Raw genomic sequence first — 14929 nt, 5'->3', positions numbered from 1 at the left:
TAAAAAAATACTCTGAACTCTTGTTAACTCCGTTAGGGAATAGGATTTGGGTTTATGTCTTTGATGCTATACTGAGAAACTCGTTCACGAAGAAATTCGTAACGCGATCTCAGAATAAGTTTTCAATTGAAAGATACGTGGATGTGGACTCGTGCACAAAGAGAGATTGCGTTGTTGAAAACAAGCGCTGTAAATAACAATTCGCAATATTACGTATTAATTTCTTAATCTTTCTTTGCATACAAGTCTCTATCAAGAGGAACCCGCACACCTGAAGTTCCCTCTCCTTGGAGCGGTTGCGCATTTTGGGTGGGATGAACTGTACATTACCCTGACCCCACCCCCCCTGCCCCGGCGTTCACCGCGCGGTGCCATCCATGGGGGCGGTCGCGCTAGCCGCGTGGACGCACAGGTCGCAACGTCGGCGGCTACTCCACCGCACCCGCTCTCCTCCCGTCCGCAGGCGCTCACGATGAGGGAGAGGTCGCGTATGCGGGAGCTGGAGGCGGAGCTGGCGCTGCGGAGGTCGGAGGTCGCCGAGCTGAGGGCGCGGCTCGGCGAGGGCAGCGCCACCCCGTCGGCCCGCACCCCCGGTCAGAGGCCCCCCCCACCCTCGATTGTTTTTGCCCTCGAGCTCCCCTCGTTAATTCCTCGCGTGGCCCCGTTTGTTCCGCGCACTTTTAACGTGAAAGGTCCGTTGAATGGAGCGGCCGGGTTGAGTCAATAGAAACTGATATTACTTTTTAAAAAAATGAATTTTTTTTGTTAAAACCAGGTAAGGGCCACTGAGATATGTAGTTCATTTTCAGAAACGACCTGGCTATCACAAATGATAGCTCAACAAAGTGGCTCATCATCGTGTGGAAATGTATTGCAGCCAAATACTCGAAACACGTGTTTCTAAATGTGGAGGGAAAAACCGGAGGACCCGGAGAAGAATCCACACGACCACGGGGAGAGAGAGAGAGACACACAAACTCCAAATATACAGCAGGCGTCAGGGTTGGGATCGAACCCGCAACCTCCTAGAGAGATCGGCATTGTGTGTGGTTCAAGCCGTGTTTGGCCGCTTTGGCAGCTTGCCCCACTGAGTGCTCGGCGTATTACCAAACGCTAAATTGTCATTCATCGTTGTCGTTTCTCTTCCAGTTTGTAAACGTGACGGACATTCACAGAGCTGGATGAAGGTTACAACTAACAAGGCCTTCGGCTTTGTTTTGGCACATTACTGGTAGTCGTACATATGGTGTCGCTAAGACCGTAATTGCCAAATTATTGAAGCAGGATATATTTACTTGTTTATTGAGGTGTAGGGAGGGGCAGGGGGGGGGTCCCTCAACATCAGCGGCAAGCCCCTCAAGGGCCCCCTTGCGCTGGCCCTGCCTGCGAGAGGGCGCCGTCGATCAACCGCATCCTTGTCGCCTTGACAGACGGCGACGGCGCGGACACTGGCAGCATCCTGAGCCTCCAGCAGGAGCTGGACGGGCTGCGTGAGCAGCTGCATGCCGTGAGCCAGGGCCACCAGCAGGAAGTGAACGTTCTTAAGGAGCACCTGCTGACCACCCAGCGGGACCACCAGGCCGAGCTGCTCAAGCTGCGAGCCGCCAACGAGCAGCTGTCGGAGGAGGCCAAGATCCTGCAGGCGAGGTACGAGCGCGCCGGCAGGGAGAACCAGGAGAACCTGGAGCAGTGGAGGGGCCGGCTGGAGGCCTTGGCGCAGGAGCACCAGAAAGCCACGGAGGATTTGAGGACCTCCCTGGTGTCCGGCTGCGAAGGCCACCGCAGGGAAATTGCCGAGCACAGGTCCGTCGTTGAGAGCTTGAAGGTCGAGAGCCGCCAGGAGCTGGAGCTCTTGAGGGCCAAGCACAGCGTGGAGGCGGGCGCCGTCGCCAAGGAGAGGGAGCAAATGCGTCGCGAGCTCGAGGAGGTGCAGGAGGAGAAGGAGAGGGAGATCGAGCGGCTGAGGGCGCAGATCGAGCTCATCACGGACCAGCACCTGGTGGAGCTAGAGGAGACGTTGAGCAAGCAGCACGACGCGGAGGAGAAGCTCAAGGAGCTGGAGGAGCAGCAGGTGGGCGGCCAGGAGGACGGCGACGTCCTCATGTCCCTCCGCGCCAAGCTCGCCGTGGCCGAGCAGAAGACCAAGGACTACGAGAGCCTGCGCGAGGCGGAGGCCCGCGGCCGCGAGGAGGTCTCCAGGCTGCAGGAGAAGCTCCATACGCTGGAGGACATCAAGGTGGCAGTCAACAACAATGTAAGTGTTCTGGTTGTTTTTACTCAAATCGAAAGCTTCTCCAGTTCTGAGACGTGTGTGAACGCTTCGGCTTAATTGCCAACGGTCTGCAAGAAGCGGTGAATGCCCGACCACAGTACGCCTCGTGTTTGGATGAAGTAGCCTGTTGAAATATGAAAAATAAGAGGAGGTTTTACCCTTTATAGCAATTAAACAGGAGGTGTTAAGAAGTTAATGCACCAAATAGAAACCTCTTGCAAGGCATAAAGTCTGCATTAACCACACGTACTTGCGGTGACAATGCAAACAAACTCTGATCATATATAAGCATTGTCTTTGAAACGGATTGGTCTACACCAGAGGCAGCCTTGTTCTTTAGGGCCTAGTCTCACCACCTGTGTCAGACCAGAGAACAACGCCACAAGGTGAACAGCACAAAGACAATGCACGTATCAGAGCATTCTTAGCTCGGGGTGAGTCATTGCAGACATCTCTCTCTCTGTCGCATAATGTATCGGGGGCTGTTCTCTGACACTCGGTGGAGCCACTGTTCAACGTACGTATGGACGTTGAACTTCTTTCGCGCCGGACGTAGCCAACCGTGCGAATTCCAAATGGAAAGTCGTTCGTCCGATTGCGAGAGCGTTTAGCGGACCGTGCGGGGTCACGTTGCGGCGGGGTTAAGTGAGAATACTCCCACCAGTTGCAAGGCATCCGGCCGGCGTGAAAGAGTGGGCCGGAAATACCCTCGAAGAGCCCCCTGTCGTTTTGCGAAGGCCCCTACCGCCAACAGTGGCGTGAGCAGGCAGTTGCAGGGCTGCGCTTTTACCTCCACCCTGACATCGCAGCAAGTGACATAATTGGAATGTCGCTCGGTGGAAGGGTAAGGATAGGATAATGTAAGGATAATCGTCTTCACTTATCTGATTCTGTTCCTCCCTTAAAACCCATCTCTTCCCTCTAGCCCATCCTACTGCTACTCGATGTCCCCACCCCACAACAACGACCAGGCCTACCCCTATCACTACCCCTATTACTACCCTTACTACTACCCCTACCCCTATCACTACCCTTGCCCCTATCACTACTCCTATTACTACCCTTACCACTACCCCTACCTCTATCATTACCCCTACCCTTACCACTACCCCTATCACTACCCTTGCCCCTATCACTACCCCTATTACTACCCTTACCACTACCTCTATCACTATCCCTACCCTTACCACTACCCCTATCACTACCCCTACTCCTATCACTACCCCAACGACTACCCCAACTCCTCCCACCCATTCTTCGAACTGTCACCATAACTACACCACCACTCTTAATAAACCCCAACTTGTTATCTCAGCCACTGTCACCTCATGTCTATAACCGTTGCAAAGCGCCTTGGAATAAGGCGCTCCATGTGCACCTACGCAAGATGTAAGGAGACGGGATAAGACGAGAGAACGCGCTTAGTGAGTGGACCTTGGCTTGCGCGTTTGCCGCAGACGGAGGACATGAACGGGACTCTGGAGGGTGGCGACCAGAAGCTGGAACACGCCGTGAAGGGTCCGACGCCACCCCCCCCTCACACCCCCCGACGGTCCCCCCGCAAGCACGCACGCCCTCACGCATGCTCCCACGCACGCCCACACGCACACCGCCACGCACACCGCTCCACGTTTGGCGCTCTACTAAGGACGCGCTTTGCGTTGCCGTTGGCGCCGCTGACGGAAACGCCGCCGTTGCGTTGTTCTTCGTGTAGACCTGCTCTCGAAGCTGAGCAGCAAGGAGGAGGAATGCCGAAGCCTCGGCCTGCAGCTTGAGAAGGCTCAGCTGCAAGTATCAGGTACTCGGGAAACAATGTAATCTCTCTTGCATTTGAAAAGCTCCGGCTTAGCTTCTCATTGATTCATCATGGATTTGTGGGTTAGGCCACGTCATAATCTAGGTAAAGATCTGGCCAAATTTGTATGTCATGTGACCCTCCACCGCCTGACAGCACCAAACAAGTGAAATTGTCACGTGCAGAACAAATCTGACATTTATTTTTAGAAATATGTATCTAATAGTTAAATATAATTGTGAGAATTGTCATCGTTGTCGTCATCGTCGTAATCATTGTCATCGTCGTAATTATCGTAATCGTCGTCATCGTCGTCATCGTTGTCATCGTCGTCATTGTCGTCGTCGCCAGACGTGAAACAGAAATCGGCGGCGGGAGCCAACGAGCCGGCCAGCCTCAACGGCGCGGTGCCGGAGGCCGCGGTGGCCGAGCGGACACCCCCGCCGCCCCCCACGGACGGGGACGCCGCCGGGGACGCCGCCGTGGACGAGCTGGGATCGGACCTGAGGCTGCGGCTCTCCGAGGCGCAGAAGATGCTGGAGAGCTCCGAGCAGCGCAATCAGCAGCTGCAGGCCCTCCTGGAGGCCTTCCGGGTGAGCTCCCATCGCGGCACGCCGGTCACGTTCGCCCGCCGTTGCGAGATGTTAACTACCTCGCCTGGTTTACAGGAGGTCGTGGGTTTGATCCCGACCCTGATGCCTGCTGTATATTTGGAGTTTGCATGTTCTCCCCGTGGTCGTATGGATTTTTCTCCGGGTCCTCCGGTTTTTCCCTCCACATTTCAAAACACGCGTTTAGAGTATTTGGCTGCTATAAATTTCCATGTGATGATAAGCCACTTCGTTGAGCTATCATTTGTGTTGACCAAGTCACTTCGAGGGTTTCTCCACGCCGAGTGGGGGTTGCAGGGTTTATTTGACCGTGGCGTCCACCACGCTGTTTGGTGCCGGTCGGTGAAGGGAGAGGGCAGGGGCCCAGAATCGGTTCTGGTAAGCAACCAGCGTTAGCCGTGAGCGGTAATTGAACTCGAGTGGCCAGATTCGTCGCTCCAACCGCCGAGCTTGTCAAAAAAAAACCCAGCTATGAATTCATCTGGCAGTGGATTTAGACACGACTGAGGCTTCTAATTTTAGTGCTAGTGTTATTTGATAACGTTTGACTAAACCGTGAGCTCTGTCTCGTGCACGGGGTTATATTCTCTTGAAGCTTCTGAGAACCTCGCATAATTGTAGTGTACGCACACGGACAAACACACACAAGTTTCATTGAAACTCGGCTTTGTTGCGATTTTCCCAGAGTGCCAAAGACAGGCGAAGCGCTGCCGACTTGGAAGACGGCGTCCGAAGGTAAGCTTTTTGATGTTTGTGTTTATAGCACCTGCACGTCACTTGTTGAATTCGCGCGATGCGTTGCCGGACGGAAAACCCGCGGGGGACTCGAAACATTCTCTTTATAGCTTTCCAACCGCAGTCGTTGAGTGCAAGACAATGTCCGCGGAAAAGGTCATGGCGTTGGAGCGTGCTCATGGCAGGCCATGAGAACCGTTCACATATCCACTCGGCTCCGCCACCCAGGCGTACCTCGGTGGCAAGATGTTATCTCCGTCGCCTGGTATACAGGAGGTCGCGGGTTCGACTCCCTGATGCCTGCTGTATATTTGGAGTCTTTCTCCCTCTGGTCGCGGAGATTTTTCTCCGGGTCCTCCGGTTATTCCCTTCACATTTAGAATCAACGTGCGTTCAGAGTATTTGGCTGCTATAAATGTCCACGTGATAAGCCACATCGTTGAGTTATCATTTGTGGCCAGGTCGCTTCTGAAAAGGAGCCTAGAGCTCAGTGGGCCTAACCTGGTAAAGTTAAAAAATAGTTCATAGTATTTTCTAACAGCTGGCACGAGCACTCTCCCTTGGCGCCGTCGGCCACCACGCATCGCCACGGGGAGCACTGCCGTTGTACCCGCAGCACCCATCACACCACCACAACCGCAACAACCACCCAGCATGCACCACTGCCGCTCCCACACCGCTGCCGTGCCGTGCGTTCTGAAGCCAAACGCGAACAAGAATCCCTCACACACTTGTGCCGCGATTTTCCGAAACGAAGTAAAAGACATCGGTAAAAGCTTGGGAAAACAAACTCGTTGACCTGAAGCATTTTGTTCAAATGTACACGTCTTTTAATTAACCGCAATGTACGAGGGCACTGCAAAGATAATGCCGACCGTCATCGCTGTTGTCATCGCAGCAGCGAGGGAAGCTACTGAATTAGAGATGCTGTCGGTGGCTTTCAAAACTTCGGCAATCCCTCAAAGTAACTAAGTGTCCCACCGCACGCCGCCCGGCAAATGTGACCCATTGAACTTGACACGTTTTACTGTGTCACGACCACTCTTTAGAATGTGCACGCTCCCTACACAGTGCTCGCCTCGCCATCCTTCCGAATTAATCCGTGTCTTTTTCCCTCTCTTGTTTCACGTCGTGTTTTTTCTTTGTTTGGCTTGCACTCTCTCACCTTGCGATTCCTCCACCATGGTAAGAACGAGCGAAGCAGACCCTCACTGACCCCGCCACCCCCCGCCCCGGCCACCCCGGCTGCCCCTCACCTCGGTCGCCACCCCACGTCTCCCTCGCGACTCCTTCCATCCCCCCCCCACGCACGCACGCACGTTACAGACGAACGGCTCCTGGGCTGTAGCGCGTATAGTGCCAAACGCTCGACAGAGCACCACCCTGCCACCCCACCACCACCCCTACTTCCCCCTTCTTTCGTCTGTTTGAGTAGGCGCCGCCACAAGTAATCGTGCGTTTGTTGCAATTATAATACAATTTGTATTTATATAGCGGTGTGTCTAAATGCAAGCGTATTTCAATACACTGTACGGCATACAGTGTGCGTATTTATTTTGTAGAGAGGGGCAGTCAGTCATATTGCAAATGAAACATGAAAGGATCTTGAGCTTGGACTTGAACAGAGGCAGGGACTTAACAGCACCAACTGCTGGGGAAAAGGAGTTCTACAGTATGGGGTTGCAGCAACGGAGAAGGAGCGACCTCCCATTGAGCGACGGTTGAGCGGGAGTATTTGATAGATTTCCTCGATTGCTGGAACGGAGAGCTGGCCCGTTGTCCTTCTGGAGTCATCTGTGCGTCTTTCCTGTCTTTGCCTCACTTCCTTGCCTGGCTCCTCAATCACTCATTCACTGTCTACTTAGAGGAGGAGGTGGTGGTGGTGATGATGATGGTGATGATGGTGGCCATCATCATCGACTGAGCAAGGCCAGAGTTGCCAAGTGGCCGGGTTGAATTGTTCGTAAGCACAAGTGGCCATCGTGGGTTATAAGCTCACGGACACCAGTGGCAAGCGCTTCTCATCTTTGCCAAACTGTTCATCAACAAAACAATGCTCTGTGCTCAGCGTGCGAGTAACTAAGAGATAATTGCCAGGCCTGATGAGAGGGGATGGAAAGGGGGTTGGTTACAACTGCACCAGCGCCGCAAGCACATGATGGCGGTGGCAGTGGGGGGTTGGGGACACAAACATTACAATGATTTCTTTGTCCAGGTTTTACGGGAAAGAATTGGGACCCATAGCCAACATTCTACTGGCAGGGTGGCTTTGCGGTAGAGCGAGCCGCTCGCAATTGGAAGGGCATGAGTTCAAATCAAGGTTTATGGATGACTCATCCGATCATCCCTCCGGGGTAGATAAAATTCTTACCACTTTGTGGGCGAAGTAACCGTTGGTTGTCCTATGGATAGAATCGTCCCCTGCCATAAAGTGTGGAATTCCCGCTCAGGGCTTTGAACAAGAGGTAAGCACCAATGCCTCAATGCTCATTAATAGAAAGGAATCAGGTTGGTTTTTTTTTTACACTTCAGCCAACATTATGCACCGGGGAACCAGATTTCTCTCGAAGGGACTGGTTATCGCCAAGTTGCTATCGTAATACACGAGATTTTCGAGTCGAAAAAAAAACTCGATTGGTTTTTTGCCTCCGTTGGGGAGGCCGGGGGTGGCTGCCCAGGCAAGACGTAGCGCCGATCCCGTGGAGAAAACCCAGACGCCAGCACCAAGCAATGTGAATCGACATCTCGTAAACGGCAAGCGTAGTTTCCCTCGCTTGAACCATTCTATTGGCGCAGCTTCGTGGCGTCGGTTGCGTTGATGCCGTCCGGTCGTCCAGACCGAGTGTTTCCAAACGATGGCCTTAATTGATAATAGTTTTTTTACCCTTCTATCTGGCAACAAAACTGACACCTTTTTTACAAGGAGTCATGTTTACATAGACCACACGCCAAAAGGCGTCATCTGGTCCAACCCATGTGAGACTAGGCTCTAAGGAAAGCTGTCTCGGGTGTGGACCAATCAACTTCAAGGACAGTGCACATTATCAGAGTTATGTTTTTTGTTTGCATTATGACTGCAGGTATTGTGGTCTATGTAAACATGACTCCTTGTAAAAAAGGTGTCAGTTTTGTTGCCAAATAGAAGGGTAAAAAACCAATCATCATATTTTTACTGGCAAATGACGTTCCAATGGTGATGGCCTTAATTCTTTTGAAAGTGCTTGCGGGGCCTTGTCGTGCAGGCTCACAACCGTACGCTGTACCTCCATGCGCAGCACTTCCGGTTGGACTGCACGTTGGCGCATTTTTTCACTCAAGCTTTCGCCACGCACCACTGAGGGCATCTTCATTTTTCCGCTCCTGGACTTGAACTCCCGACGGTGCCCACAGTTGCACGTGGTGAGGACCTGAGAGATGAAAGGCTCGGCACATAACCCAACCTGGAAAACTGCACCCGGACAACGTACGGACAACGTGTGGCTGAGGGAAAAAAAACCTGCGTGCAACCATAGGTTGCTCTGTTAAGCAACTGCGTTCCCCCGAAAATTGCCTAATTGTCACGTGCCACTTTTAAATGAGCAATTTAAAAAAAAAATCTTTTAATCTTTGCGTTACGAAGAAGGAAGAGAATTTGCGGCACAGCCGTGCCCCCGATTAGCGTGCTTGACAAGTAAATAAAGGATATCATCCACGAGGATCAACGATGCAGTGCATTGAACGCCTTCGCCCAAGATGCGCTGATACTTGTCCGACAGTTCAAATGCAATGAAACAACACAAAAATCACAACCGATTACAATATTCGTGCGAAGCGAGTCGATCACGAACAAAATCGGCCCGTTTTTTTTTTAAATAAACGTTTTAAAATGTTTCTGTCGTTCGCCGACGCGCCATGGAGCCCGCGAGCATGGCGCCGCCGATCGCACGGCCCCGTCCATGCCGCTGGCCGCGCCGCGTCTGGTGCCGCACTGAGCAGCGTCTTCTAAAGACCGCAATGAGGTTGCAGCGTCGTCGAACGACCGACGCGGGTAGAAAACGCGTCGACTGTGTAACACACCCCCCCCCCGACCCCCGCCCTCGTTCGTGCGAACCCTACGGCGCTATGACGCCCCTTGCATGTGTCTTTCTGTCTCTGTGATCCAACGGTAAAATATTATAACGTTAGTAATTTATTAATCAAATAATAATCAGAACGGTAACATCATCACTGCAAGACGCGATAACACGTTTGAGCGGTCAGCGGCGGTTACATGGCCCATGCCATGGATGCTTCGTTTTCCTCTTACCGTCGTAGCGTAAGGGAGCATGGGACTTTGCGTTTGTACGAGGCCCCCTGGAAACTTTGGCTTGGTGTGTTGCTGTGTTGTGTGAGAGAGAATCTGTGTGCGAGTTTATACATCTCCAACTTGTTACCGACACCACACCTGCATTGTACATTACATCACAGTCGTCACTAATTTATGTTGTCCTTGGGTTACTTCATTACTTTCATGGCTTTTTAAGTCGTCAGCGAACCCTTCACGTGCTCCCCGCGCGTTGTCATCAGCCACCTCGCTCGCGTGCTCGCTGCACTTTCGTGCAATTGTAGCTGCGGGTGATCGACGCTCGTTTACTTTTAAACGTTCTCTACGCGCTGCAACGCATGTATCCTCGCTATATTATCTGCTCCTCGGTAGTAAAGAGTAAAGGATGATGATGAAGACAAAAACAACGATGATGGTAAAAGGTAAATAAAGGCAAATATTTGTAAGGACTTTGGTGGCGGTGGTCTCTGGTTGCATGGCATTGTGGTCCAGGGTCTTGACAGCTGTAAATGTTACAAAAACACCATTGTGTACAAAGCGTTCACGACCTTTAAATGTTTAGAGGAAATCTTCAAGTTTAACATTGGCTACATGCGGCGGGGTCAAGTGTGGGCATCCCCCACCTCTTCGAAGACGTCTCGCCAGCGTGTCCCCACTTGAGCAGTCGTTCTTAACGTTTACTGCAGCCTTGCGCCCCTTTGGTTCCCAATCGTAAGGAATTATAATGTTCATATGTACATAGAGTTTGATGTAACAAAGTCGTTGTATAAAGTAGTTGTACTTACGTGCCTCTGCTTAATTTGTGTTTCGATTATTTACCTTCTAACACAAAATCTGGCCACGTCTCGCATCCCCAGAAAGGGCATCTCGCACCCCCAGGGGGTGCAGCGTGCACCTCAGGTTTTAAAGAAGAACCGCTGCGAACGAGGCGTGCTAACACGACGCATGTTGGAACGTGCCGCTTAAACCTCTTAACCCCCGCAGCGAGGTGGTGGTGAGACAGGAATCGAACGAGAACTCCCACAATGCATCGCAACTGACGGACACCCCGAAGGATGCTGGGACGGATGCGGTTCAGAGTCCCACACGTGGAGAGGTAAGGACGTTTAGTGATGAAGCTGGCGATTGTTGAGATGTTGGTGTTTGCCGCACCCTGGACCTTAACGCGAATCTGGTAACATCCCCCCGCATGTGCCTCGTTGGCTCCAGGTTTCATTTCTCAACGCCGTGATCGTGGGACTTCAGCAGAAGAACGAGGAGCTCAAGGGTAAACTGGAGAAGCTGGTGGAGGCGTCGTTGAATGGAGATGACAAAACGTCACCATCGTGAGTCTCGCTGTCCATCACTGGGTTTTCTGTCGAACTTTCTATTTCAACGTTTGACACAATGCATATATTGTTACCATTTCAGTTTTCCATTCGTGATGTTGTACTCCCGGCTCAAAGGGTGGTGTGAGAATTAAAGCTAGGTTACAGATATCATTTAGCAAGGAAAACAAAATTAAACGAAGTTGAGCGAGACGTAAAATGACAGATGCGGGTGAAATTAACAACGGCATGGAGGCCGATGAAGAGAAGGAGCAAGAGAGGTGGGCAGGAATTGAGATGGTGAGACAAGGTTAGACGATTTGGAGGTGCACGTGGCATAGACGCAGCAACTAATCGTGAAGAGTAGGAGACCCGGAGCGTTGCCATTGAGAGGTATATTTATAGCAGCCGTGTGCTTCGCAAAAGTCACGCACCCAAGGATAATTTCATAGCATTACGTAAAACATTATTTGAATTTCACTCGGATGCTCATCCGTAAAATTATTAGTTGCGATCCTGCTTTGACGTCACATCCTGCACCTTGCTGGTATTGGCCTCTTGTCGCGTCAGCCGTGGCTCAGCTTGCATCACTTCTCAAACACTGGCGTCCCCTCCTCTCCCCCACCCCCCCCCCCCCCTGCCGTCGTCTCGAGCGTTCAATTCCTTCCCGATTGTCCACACACCTCCCCCCCCCGCAGGAAGTCCAAGTCGCGCTCTCGCCGGCCGCCCCCCCGAGTCTTCTGCGACATCTGCGACCGTTTCGACCTTCACGACACCGAGGAGTGTCCCACGCAGGGGCCGCCGCCGACCCTGCCCGCCGGCCCGTCTCCGGCGGTGTCGCCGTCGTCCGGTCCGCCGGCGGCACGGGCGGCATCGCCGCCTCCGCCCTCCCCGTCGCCGGCGTCCCCTCCGCACTCGGCGCACCGAGGGCCGCGCAAACAGAACCGGCCCTACTGCGACGCGTGCGAACTGTTCGGCCACTGGACGTCCGAGTGCAATGACAACCAGACCTTTTGAGAGAGGGAGCGAGCCGCCCGCTTGCGCGCCGCGTCGTCCCACTTCTTGTACTGCTGCTGCCGCCGCCGCCGCCATACGGTCGCGGAGAATGAGCTAAACCTTCTTCTCCCGCTTGAGCGTGGCTCTCTATAGCGAATCTTAAGCCCATGTCTGGGTCCGATAGCCCGAGCCCAGCCTCGGTGAAAGCCGAATGGATGTCTGTGACGCCTCCGCTGAATTTAACCGAGGTGCACAATGTTCTTCGCTCCGGGCTGGTCAGGATTTCCACGGTCGTATGCCGCCGAAATTTATCTGATTATTTTTTTTGTTTTTATTTCCGCGTGGATTGCCGGTGTGGCCGCCGCACCGGCCGTGGACGCTACGGATGGATTCGGTCCAGCGTACGCCGTTGCTTTCGAGGCAGGTCAAACCCGTAACGATCTAAACCGAACAATTATCACGAAACTTGAATCGGCACAACCCAGTCGAGTCTGCCCTGTGGTCGTGCGTAATGGCACCAAGCCACCTGCCAGGGGTGAGGCTCCCAACGAGGTTTAATGCCTTCTCTCGAAACGTCTGGCAAATGTGCTTAGAGTTTACATTTTTAGTTTTACGAATTTCATTTCTGCTTTTTTATTTTGGTAAAATAAACTTCACTTGTATCAAAGTGGTAGGCGTTCCTCCCTAAAACAGAAGCTTGTTAAGGTGTATTTTTTATTTTAAAGACGTTAGCCAGTACTAGTATTTAAACTCTCCCTCCTGAATGTTCGTCACACGCTAGATGTGGTATAGCACAGGCTCTTTCATATGCGAGTCCCAAAAAATATTATTAAGTGATGGTGACGTCACCACAGCGCCTATGCCAGGCCAGGTGCACTTTGAGGCCACTTGAAATGTCGAAGGCATCACTGACAGGAGGTCTCGGTACAGACCCAGGTGCCATGGGTTGGCTGACTGAGATGACTGGTAGATGCACCAGCTCTACCCCCTACTGTGCCAAATTTCTGCATTTTAGCCACCAGGTGCTCTGCTCGTTGTTATGAGCGTCGCTCCTCTGCCTTCCATTGTTGCTGGAGGACGACTGCCTCCAACTGCCCAGTATCATCCTTCACGAGCCTCCTCCATAGAGGCCGATCTTGACACCGCTGGCACTAGTCGTTGGCAAGTCCACTCAGCTCCACATCCTCTTGTACTGCATCAGTCCATCTCTTCTCCAGCCCATGTCGTGCTCGTTTAGCCCCATCTATGCGGCCAAACAGAAGTTGCTTGAGCATGCGGTGGCTGGGCATGCGGGGTACATGACCCAGCCCACACACACACAGCCGCAGAATGCTCTAAGTGTGAGCTGACCCCGTGGAAATTTGATCGTTTCATCGAACGGGGATGGCTGAGTTACTGAAAGAACAAATCAATGCACAGTCCCGTCGTGACACGGAGACCACGGAACGCTCGCTTATTGTGCCGCACGGCCGATGCATCCGGCCAGGTCTCCCTCCTTCCTTGTTCTCCTCGTGTCCTGCCACCACCGTCCTGCCACCACAGTCAGCTCGCTCTTCCGCCGAGTCACCCATCATCCTGCCAGGCGCCAAAGCGAGCGGCTCGCAATCGGAAGGTCGCGAGTTTCAAATTCTGGTTGCCGGTGGCGGGGAAAGGGGGAGGATGGGGGGGGTGATTTAGCTCATCATTCCGTCAGGGGGTCGATAAAATCAGCACCAATGAGAACCGCTTTTTGGGGAAAGTCCAGCGTGGTTGTTCTATGGATTGGACTCGCCCCTGCCGTGGGTACGTGGAATTTCTACCACTGTCACAGGAATCGCCCCATTTTTTATCCGACACAGTGGTCCTCTGTGGGATTCCTTCGCCACTATTGCCCAACCGTTCCCTCCCCCCCCATCGCGACTCCCCACCCCCCCCCCGGCAATTCTATGACTTGCCATGAAACGGGTGGGGTCATGATTTTTCTGTTGTGGTGAATGTAGCGGTCTCTAGTGGCAAGAGGGTCACGTGCACCCATTATAAATAAGGTCTTACAGTCAATGAAAATTGTTGACATTCAGCTCTCGGTCGACGATCCACTGCTGGAGGAATGCCTCCCCACGCCAGGTCGGTCAGCAGTGGCTGTTTGACCATACTTCACCACGCTGGCGAGTGTGGGTTGGGTCAAGTTGCGCCACACGGAGTGATCCTGGCGCTGTGACTCGTGACTGTATCTCTAACGGAGGTGATGTTCACCCCACTCGCTCCGTCTGCCGCAATCCGTCTCTCCTGAAAGTCCGCGTGTACGCTCCTGTTAAGTTTCATTAATATTTCCGCGTCGTTTTGGTTTCCTCTCACGTGTATAAACGCTCGTTAAGTGGCTGGAAATATCTTAATATATATATAGCGAGAGGACTGCAGAGCTTTGGCAATTGTTGGTAGTGCCGGCTCACCGCCTGGCTGCTGCCTCGAAGCTTTGGCTCCTCGGTGATCGTGAGAGATGCAGTTTGCGTGAACGGCAAATGACGCCGTAGATAAAAACTAATGTGTACAAACTTACAGCGCCTGTTTTTTTTTGTGAGCGCTGTATCCAGTATGACGTATAACAATAGGTTTGACCCTTTTTGACAATGAAACGGGACGTGTTAAGATGTTCAAACACCAAATAGATACCTATTGCAAGGTATCAAGTGTGCATTAACCGCACATACTTGTGGAAAAACATCCACACAAACATGTTCTGATCATATGCGCATTGTCTTGATTGGCCTATACCAGAGACAGCCTTCTCGATGGCCTTGGTGAACACTTCAGTGTAAGTCTCATTCTTTATGACCTTGTCTCTTAACTTGGTGAGCACTTCAGAAATAAGTCTCATTTTCATAATCAACGATTTTTGGGTTTAGATCGCGTTATTTATAAATGTGTCGTAAC

General features: G+C 52.4%; 1 protein-coding gene across 2 annotated transcripts in view; it reads left to right on the top strand.

Moving 5' to 3' along the window:
• The window catches only part of LOC144719380 (uncharacterized), a 50896-nt gene extending 36342 nt beyond the window's left edge, over positions 1-14554 (top strand). For both annotated transcript variants that reach the window (XM_078595252.1, XM_078595251.1), the window contains exons 11-19: positions 464-593; positions 1431-2254; positions 3730-3790; positions 3987-4070; positions 4419-4660; positions 5364-5413; positions 10701-10812; positions 10926-11041; positions 11722-14554. In XM_078595252.1, coding sequence (XP_078451378.1) covers positions 464-593; positions 1431-2254; positions 3730-3790; positions 3987-4070; positions 4419-4660; positions 5364-5413; positions 10701-10812; positions 10926-11041; positions 11722-12040 — 1938 coding nt within the window. In that variant the 3' untranslated portion in view covers positions 12041-14554. The remainder of the gene's footprint in view (positions 1-463; positions 594-1430; positions 2255-3729; positions 3791-3986; positions 4071-4418; positions 4661-5363; positions 5414-10700; positions 10813-10925; positions 11042-11721) is intronic.
• Positions 14555-14929: the final 375 nt, after the last annotated feature.

The sequence above is a fragment of the Lampetra planeri genome, chromosome 6 (genome assembly GCF_965212315.1).
Source record: "Lampetra planeri chromosome 6, kcLamPlan1.2.h2, whole genome shotgun sequence".
Taxonomy (NCBI): domain Eukaryota; kingdom Metazoa; phylum Chordata; class Hyperoartia; order Petromyzontiformes; family Petromyzontidae; genus Lampetra; species Lampetra planeri.
The sequence above is the reverse complement of the archived record's forward strand: the minus strand, read 5'-3'. Positions and strand labels throughout refer to the sequence as shown.